This window comes from Geotrypetes seraphini, chromosome 5, assembly GCF_902459505.1.
Source record: "Geotrypetes seraphini chromosome 5, aGeoSer1.1, whole genome shotgun sequence".
In the NCBI taxonomy this organism is placed as follows: domain Eukaryota; kingdom Metazoa; phylum Chordata; class Amphibia; order Gymnophiona; family Dermophiidae; genus Geotrypetes; species Geotrypetes seraphini.
In genome coordinates, this window is record NC_047088.1 from 94,989,668 (window position 1) to 94,999,096 (window position 9,429).

At 45.6% G+C, this 9,429-nt stretch overlaps 1 protein-coding gene across 1 annotated transcript in view; it reads right to left on the reverse strand.

The window, feature by feature from the left end:
* The window catches only part of CORO1A (coronin 1A), a 99,551-nt gene extending 90,442 nt beyond the window's left edge, over positions 1–9,109 (reverse strand). The window contains exons 1-2 of the mRNA XM_033946178.1: positions 9,011–9,109; positions 5,475–5,677 (exon numbers count right to left, since the gene is read on the reverse strand). Of these exons, the coding sequence (XP_033802069.1) occupies positions 5,475–5,672 (198 nt within the window). The 5' untranslated portion in view covers positions 5,673–5,677; positions 9,011–9,109. The remainder of the gene's footprint in view (positions 1–5,474; positions 5,678–9,010) is intronic.
* Between the last annotated feature and the right edge of the window lie 320 nt (positions 9,110–9,429).

The following is a 9,429-nucleotide window of genomic DNA, read 5'->3' on the forward strand; positions in this document are numbered from 1 at the left end:
AGTGAGCTGTAGTTAGACAGTAAAAAAGGAAATTGATAAGAGGGTAGTAAGAACGTAATTTAGATGGATGCAGAAAATAAACTGAAAAGGAAAATGAGGGAAGAAACAGATTGCAGAAGAGAGGTGTGGGAGAGGGAAGGTGAGGAGAGAGATGCCAGACCAATGGGGGTGAAAGGAGAGATGGAAGGGGGAGGCATACAGTTTCTGGAAGGGGCATAGAAGGAGAGAAGATGCCATATAGGGGCAGAGAGATGGCAGACAGTGGATGGAAGGAAGATAGTAACAAGAAGATGAGGAAAGCAGAAACCAGAGAAGACAAAGGTAGAACAAAAATTTTCTATTTATTTATTGCTTTAGGAGACATGTGTCACTGTTCTGTGGTGTTGCATTGTATGTAGAGTCCAGCTTCTTGCTGGTTCAATTTAACCTTTGTCTATGTATTTCTATTTTATCCCCCCCTTTTACAAAACTGTGGAGCGTTTTTAGCACAAGCCTTGGTGCTAGCAGCTCTGATGCTCAGAATTCTATGAGCATCAGAGCTGTTACCACCATGGCTAAAATCCACACTACAGTTTTGTAAAAGAGGGAGGGGTTAGTTTGTGATGGCATATTCCATACTAGGCAAAGGTGTTTTCTGTGTTCTGTGTGTTCAAAAGACATGATTTTCTATTAGGATTGACGATGTAGGATTGATCTGTACTAGTCTGGCTTGTTTAGTTTTACAATGGGTGTATTGATGTTGTACTGCTCACTGCAGTATGTAAGATGCCTCCTTTTCCTAGGTACTCATGTGTGACGTGTGGCTTGTTACTAAAAATCATGTTTTTTGTACAGATGGGGGGGTGCCAAAAAATTATGGTCCCCGGGTGTCACATATGCTAGGTATGCCACTGCCTATTTCTACCCTTCTAGTGCAGCATCTGCTCCCTCTTCCTCCTCTCCTCCCCTCATAGCATGACATCTCCCTGTCCCTTCTCTCTTACCGCCTGCCCTCCCCCCATGGTCCAGCATTTCTCCCTCTCTCTTACTTCCTATTGTCTGACATCTTTCCACCACTTCCTTCCACTCCTGGATTCAACATCTCCCCTCTCTTCCCATGTTCAACATCTCTCTCTCCCTTGAACCCTAGGTTCAACATCTCTGTTCCCCTTTCCACCCGTACAGTAGTCTCTCCCTTTTCCTTTTTATTGCCATGTCCAATATTTCTGCCTCTCTTCCACTACCCACCATAGTTCTCTCCCTACCTTGTGCCCTGGGTCAATCATCTCTCTTCTCCCCATGCAGCATCTCTTCCTCCCCTCCATCCCTATGTCCAACATTTCTCACTTTTTCATCCCTCTCTCCTCTCGCAGCATCTCTTCCTCCCCTCCACCCCATATACATATTTTTCCCTTTCTCATCCCTTTCCACCCCTTTCCTGCATCTCTCCCTCCTCTCCACCCCTTATCCAACAATTCTCCCTATTTCCCTCCTTTCCTCTTTGTTTACGTGCAACATCTTTCCTTCTTTCCTTCCTTCCTTCCTTCCCCACCCACAACTCTTTCTCTCTCTTTCATTTCAGTGAGTCAGCAGCTGTAATTCCCAGATGCTGCCTGCTGTTAACCCAAAAGCCTCTCGTCTGCCACACCTTGCCCAGGTAGAAAAGGAAGTTATAACAGAGAGGGCAGGATTCAGCAGAGGAGAGGCTTCTGGGTTAGTGGCAGGCAGCGTTTGAGAATTGCTGCTGTTGCCACTACTACTACTACCACTACCGGGGAACTTTAGGGAAAAAGGTTTTAGAGAAGGAGATGTAGGAATGCAGGAGCCCAGCCTGCTATCCCACATGCCAGCATTGTCAAGATCCACTGCTCCTGGGTGGGCCTGGGTCCACCCGTGGCTATGGCCCTGCCAAATAGCCTATAGGGGTAGATGTAAGGTTTACAAGGAATTATTCTGGCTAGTTAATTCTGCAGTTAGGCTTGTGGAAACAAAAAGCTTCGTTTAACAGTATATTATATTAAAATATACGTATAAGGCCTTATTCTTGGATAGCATTTTTGGTATCTTGCCTCTCAAAGTCATAAAATCAGCCTGAAATTTCCAAAATAACTAGAATTGTCATAGCCCTTTCCCAAAAGCTGTTGCAGGTTGATGATGCAATAGGCTATCTAAACCTAAGAAAACCAAGCCATGATGTTATAATTAGTCAGCAGTGCCATCCACTGTGCTGCAATGAAGCAGTCAGTGATGTGACTGATTTTACAGAGCATATACATAAGCGTGGATTAATAAGACAAAGCCAACATGGACTTAGTCGAGGTAAATCTTGCCTCACCATTCTACTACATTTCATCATATGGTTGAGTAAATGTGGATAAAGGTGAGTCAGTCGATATTGTGTACAGTGTCATAGTAAGGGGGGAGAGCGGACCACCCCGGGTGCTGTCTTCAGGGGGGACGCTGGCACCTTTCCACCCCCCTGAGTACTTCATTAAATGTTTTCTGGCATGAGCAGCATCTTCCACATGCTGCTCGCACCGGACTTGGCTCCATTCTGGCCTCAAGGTCCAGGATGTGACAAAGAGGAGCAGAGGACGGTGCAAGCAGCAGGTGGAAGATGCTCCTCGCAGCAGCAAACATTTCAAGAGATACGTGGGGAGTGGGGAGGGCACTCAAGCATCAGAGAAGAGTGGGGGGTGCCCAAGGGGCAGGGAAGAGTGGAGGCAAGTCGTACAGCGCAGCAATGCCAGGTATCAACGCCCCCAGCGCCAAGACCCCTAGCTACGGCACTGATTGTGTATGGATTTTCAAAAGGCATTTGACAAAGTACCTCATGAAAGGCTCCTTAGGAAATTAGAAAGTCATGGGATAGGAAGTAGTGTCCTATTATGGATTAAGAACTGGTTAAAGGACAGAAAACAGAGAGTAAATGGTCAATATTCTTAATAGAGAAGGGTAAATAGTGGGGTTCACACAATACCCAATACCCTTTTTAAATCAAAAGCTCTAGGAAAGGGTTACCAGCAACTAAACTTACACACCAACTTTCCAAAGACCAACTTTTCAAAAAGGAGGAAAAGCCTCAGACTCCAAACCTACCCCAACCAATTTATGGGGCCAGGTTTTTACTTTGGGAGAACCTCATTGGCAGAAAAACTTCTTCTTTTATATTCAAAGCAGATTCCATATTATATACTTACATAGCTATAAATCTTCAAACTGATCCTACATGTAAGTTAAAAACCAGGACTGGACACTATGTCTCTTCTTGGAACAGGATAACAGGGAAGCTCTGCAGAGGGCAAGCTGAACCCCTTCTATTATCCACTGTGTTTATATACTTGTAGTTCTGGACTTTCCTGGAGAACCACTAGCCAGCTGGGTTTTCAGGATAGCCCTAATGAATATGCATGGCGCAGATCTGCATTCCTATCATCTTCATTACATGCAAATCTCTTTCATGCATATTCATTAGGGCTAACCTGAAAACCTAATTGGCTGGTGGTCCTCCAGGACAGGGTTGGGAACCACTGCTCTAGATCAATGGCTCTTAAACCTGTCCCGGAGGACCCCCAGCCAGTCGGGTTTTCAAAATATCCCTAATGAATATGCATAAGGCGGATTTGCATGCCTGTCACCTCTATTATATGCAAATTTTCCTTATGCATATTCATTAGGGATATTTTGAAAACCCAACTGGCTGGGGGTCCCCCAAGGCAGATTTAAGAGCCATTGCTCTAGATTAGTACTTCATAATTCACTCCTTAGGACACACCTACCTAGCCAGTCATGTTTTCACGATAGATGGATCTACAAACCTAGGGTTACCATTCATCCGGGAAACCCGGACATGTCCTCTTACTGTAAGGGTATTCGGATGGGGGTTTTTTTTATATTGTAGAAGTCTATTCAGGTTTGACAGGGGACTTAGATAAAATCTAGTGGCTCTCCCACTCTTACCTCCTTGGCGCAGGAATTCAATTTTCTTCGAGCCACTGGCAACTCAGCGAGGTGAGTCTGCTCCTCTTGGCCTGCCCTGGAAGCCACCTTTCTGCAGATCCTGCCTACGTGGGAAGAGGAAGTTGCTGCAGAGAGGCAGCTTTCAGGGCAGGCCAACAGCAGCAGGCTCACCTCACTGAGTTGCCAGTAGCCCGAAGACAAGTGAATTCCAGGCATGATGCGATATGAGGGGAAAAGCCACAGGATTCTTTCTAAACAGGCCCTGCCAAACTAGCTTCATTGGGCAGGGGCGGAGGAAGGGCAGGATGGGCAGGGCTGGGGATGGGGTGGAGGAGGGGTCATGTGTCCTCTTTTTTTCATTTCACAAATATGGTAACCCTATGCAAACCAAGGAAGCAGTGCATAAAAATCTGTCTAATTCATATTAATTATAGATATCCTTAAAACATGTCTGGCAGGGTGTGCTCCAAGAACTGAGCTGAAAACCACTGCCCCAGATACAGCAATGGCCTGACATTGTCTCGCCTCCCCATGTGTCATCTCTGCAACGCAAGTGCAGTTACGCAGAGCCGTTGAACCACAACTGCATCATATCCTTCACAACTTATGGAGAGAGATGTGAAGTTGTGTATCCGATGCTATAAACAGAGAATATTGTACTGCCACTAATTTCTGCTAACACTTAGAAGTAGAATGCTTAAATTTTAATCCAAATTATATACAACGCTGCATCCCAGAAATGGCTATGCAAAACCTTTCTTTTAATCTGAATTGGGGGGGTGGGGATGCTGTTTTTGTCACTCTGTATTGACTCTCTCCCCTCCTTCTCAGAAACACCCTGGCACAACTCTGAGCATGGTGAAAGCACCTTACAGCTTGCAGAAGCCACAGCCACTTCCGCTCTCACATCAGAGAAGGAGGAGGTAACAGCTTCTTCCTGTCTTGCTTCCCCACAATGCTCCCTTTTAAGGCAAAAAGGAGAGAGAAAAAAAAAAGAAGAAGAAAGAGTCCTTCCACAGCCCCCCCCCCCCCCCCCCCCACCTCTTCCATGAATCTTCAGTTTGTGTGAATTGTACTACTGGGTCCATCTAGCCTAGAGCCCAGACTCCGCCCATGAGAATAATATACAGAGCTGCCATCTCTGTCATTTTTTCATCGCCCCGCAGTCACAGTTTTGGCATTGAAGCCAAGGGGATATCCTTGAATGCCATGTTTAATAACCTTTGACTGATTCTATAGTACCTAATAGCAACTCCTGGGGTGAAGTACAGGAGAAATCATGAAATGAATGAACCTTTGCTTTGGGGACAGCAGAAACACAGGAATGCTGGTCATCTTATATTGTGTTATACTGTAATAAAGCATCAGCTCCAGGCTCTTCTGAATGCACTCCAAGAATCCCTTCATCAGCACAGAAGACCTCTCAGCACTCACTGCCTTAGATTGGCTTACCAATAGGTGTTTAAAGACATGCTATGCTTTTGTGTCTGTCTCTCTCTATCCCTCTATGTTTCTTCCCCTCTCTTCTGTCCTACCTTGGAGAGTGGCAACACCATGAAGGCCCCTCCACCACTGGCCTCTACGATCATGGCTAGGAACTTGGGATTAACGGCACAGAAGTTGCTGTCCCATGTGGTCTGTGAGATTCTGATGTCATCATAGCACTGGTCTGCCTTCACCGGCTGCCCATACACGTGCCGGAACTTGCTGGAGCGCACCACCTTCCTACTCATGGCAGCTGTATGACAGGATAGTTCCAAGAAAGATTGAAAACAGATCAATGATGGATGTATTAATAATAGGCTAAATAGGTGGCTGGAAAGAGGGATGGAGGGAAGGATGAATGGTTAACTGTGTTATAAACACAATACATAGATCAGCAACACCTCAGGGCATCGCAGTAATCTCATAGGAGAGCCAAGGGATAATTTAAGACTCCCTTCAAAACTGTGGCACATGTGGAATGACTAGCATAGATGCCCAAGCCCTGCCAGGTGAAGAATTCCACTGTCTAAGCCCAAAGATCCTTGCTGCCTGAAGAAGTCATTGGCATGTTGAACTGAGCATGAGCGAGAGTGCTGGTGTCGGCAGCTCAAGCATGCTGCTGATTCCCTCGCTGCTCAGGAGAGTGTGAAGCTTGGGGACTGAGCAGCTGACTACTCCAGTTGGCAGGGCTTAGGTATCCCTGCTAGTAAAAGTAGGACTCCATGTTGCTGCAGAGGGAGAAGGCCCAAGAGAAATGTATGGCCTAGGGCAGGGGTAGGCAATTCCAGTCCTCAAGAGCCGGAGCCAGGTCAGGTTTTCAGGATATCCATAATAAATAAGCATGAGATAGATTAGATTTGCATCTCAAGCAGGCAGTGCATGCAAATCCATCTCATACATATTCATGGTGGAGATCCTGAAAACCTGACCTGGCTCTGGCTTTCGAGGACCGGAATTGCCTAGAGGCACTATGAAAAATTTCTTAAACATTAGGGGCGCCGTGAATCAAGAAACTTTGGGAACTACTGACATAGGTAATAGAGATAAGATAGTTATGATATAATATAGATAATGCATACTGGAGCTGAGGTTGCTATATTTGTCTTGCGGGGACCCCCCAGTCAGTCAAGTTTTCAGGATATGTACAATGAATATTCATGAGACAGATATGCATGTGCTGCCTCCATTGCATGTAAGTTCTTCAATATTCATTTTGGATATCCTGAAAACTATACTGCAACTAATAGGTAATAGATTAGTGACTCCCAATCTGCCCTGGCAACCTCCTGCCTGTTGCATTTTCAGGATATCTGCAGTGAATATGCATGAGAGAAATTTGCATGCAGTGGAGGCAATGCATGTAAATCGATTGTATGAATATTCCTGAAATTCTGACTGGTTGGTGGTCCTCTCCAAGGCAACTTAGGGAACCACTAATCTATTACATATTAGTTGTAGAGTGGTTTTCAGGATATCCATAATGATTATTAATTAACTTGCATGCAATGGAGGCAGCACATACAAATCTGTCTCATGATTATTCGTTGTAGATATCCTGAAAACCTGACTGGCTGTGGGTCCTCTACAGCAGTGTGGGAAGCAGAGAAAGTTTAGATGGCTATTCAGTGCAAGGAAGGAATGGAAAAATGATCTGGAGTCCCCCCCTGCCCTTCCATAATCCCACTCTGTGTAAGAGCACATAATTTGAGAGGGGGGTCTGCCTCTTCTGCCACTTTCAGCATTGCTATTCTCCCCCATCCCACCCCACCCCACCTCTGGTTCTGCTTTCATTGCAAAGGAATGAATCAACTCTGCAGGGTTACCTGTTTCTGAAAGCAGTGGGCTTGTTGGGCTTTTTCTCTGTGATAATACTCTCCCATCAGCATGCGGGCAAGTTATAACTGGGAAAATGCAGCCCCCATGGATGCTGCATTTGGGTCTCCAGGGCCTCTGTGTTTCCTTTGAGAGAGTCAGAGTAGTGGGTCTCTGTGCACTGCAGGAGCTCAACATTTCTGTGTCAACAGTTACATGGGATGAGTGAAGATTCACTGCTGCTTAGACTTTATAGATAATGCGGGTTATAAATTTGTTAAATACATAAATAAATAAATACACTGCAGCTAAAAAGCACTCTGACAGTCTCAAGCTGTTTCCGCTATCCCTCACTCTGTCTCTCTCAGGGTTCCTCTTTCTGATTCTACCATGCAAATGTGTCGGCCTCTTATAACAAACCATTTTTACAATGTTTGAATCTTTCCCATCTCACAGTAACTCCCTGTACAATGTTTCTTATCAGAGTTTTGCTTTGCTCCTTCTCTTTAGCAGACCTCTACATAGACTCCCAACCCTTAGGCCAGAGCAGAAAGACCTGTGGGGATTTATATCCTCTCAGGGGAGGGGAGAAATGCCATCACTTTTTTAAGAGGAGAAGAATTATAGCTTCCACTCGAGAACACACCAAACTTTAGGCCAGGGCAGCTGTGAGGTCAACCTTTCAGGACTTCTCTCCATCCCATCCTTCCCAAGGTGGATGATCCTCTCTGCCTTCACTAATTATAGGGGTTCTCACTCCCAGAGACCCCCAGCTTTTTACCTTCCTTACCTCGCTGCTTTACTCATGTGTGGCTTCCGAATCAGTTTGATACTTTTTTAATGGACTCTGTATGGAAAAGTGGTGAGGAGAAGCACCATCCATTGCCAGTTCTCCTTACCTTAGTATTCTCATATATCCCTCACAATATGCCCCTCCCCCACCAGTGTTTATTGCTACTAGGGAGAATATCAGGCATATGTTCTTACCCCCCAATATGGAGCAGGAAAGTGGTTGAAATGCCCTGTCCCCCTCCCCCCTGCCATAACCAGAAATTGCATGTATGCACAACAAAAAGTGTGAAATAATTTTAATATAAAACAACTGTGTCTTATAACATCTCGGCTTCCTAATCTCAACGATCTCAGCGTTCTTGGAATTGTCTGATTCCTAAGGCTCTCAAATTGGTATTATGGAGATTCAGTGCCTGGGCAGAAAAACTTTCTGCTTGGATTCTCCTACCCGGATATTTTTTTCTGGCTATTCCCTGCCTCAGCATCACTAGAGATAAACCTGTGGATGAGCAAGCAAGAGGCAGCAATGCCAAGAGGAGGGTTTGCCTGTACAGCAGACAGAGATCCATCTATAGAAGCAACAAAGTAAAAAAGGAAATGCAAAGGCTCTGAAAGTGTCTGGCTCTATCTGTGTCTCTGTGACTGTCACCGTGTGTGTGTGACATGTTTCTATATGTCAATGATCATATCTTTGCGTAAAGCTTTTGGATATGTGTGTGTGTGTGTATATATATATGTCCCTGTGCACGGTTATGGGAATGTTTGTGTGTCTATTAAATGCATGCCAGTGATGATCAAACCACTAGTCTTGTGATGTGTCCTTAAAAGACATGATCCTCAGTCAGCTGCTGGTCACAGAGAATGATCTATACAGCCTCGAGAGTGATAGAAAGGTGTAAGCGGCAGATCTGCTCGTCTCGCCCACCCAGATGACACTGAAAGGGGTCTGAGTCCCTGGAGCACAGCGCAGACTGGGTCTCACCTGGCAAAGATGAGCTGCTCTGAAGCTTTGCAGCAGGAGCAGATTGGATGCAGGGAAGCAGTGGTGAGATGCAGATGCTGAAGCTGCTTGCACAGTGAATGAGGAAAGGATGCGGCTGTGCTGTGTCTTTAAGAGAGGACCGCGCCCCTGGCAACGGGGGTGGGGGGTGGGGGACGCTCTTAAAGAGGCAGTGCTGAACAATTACGGTTAGAGTCTGCTTTAGTCACATCAGGGTTCCTACTCTAACTGGCAACTAGAGCTCATGCATGCCAATGCAACGGGACAAAGTCAGATCAGGCTGGCTCAATCCCAAACTAGTATCTCTACTATTAGTTTCCTGGGTGCCAAGACTCACATGGCTGGCCAGCAGCATTTTCAATAGCCTTTTTCATAGGTCTGTCTGCCAGAGTAAGGAAAGG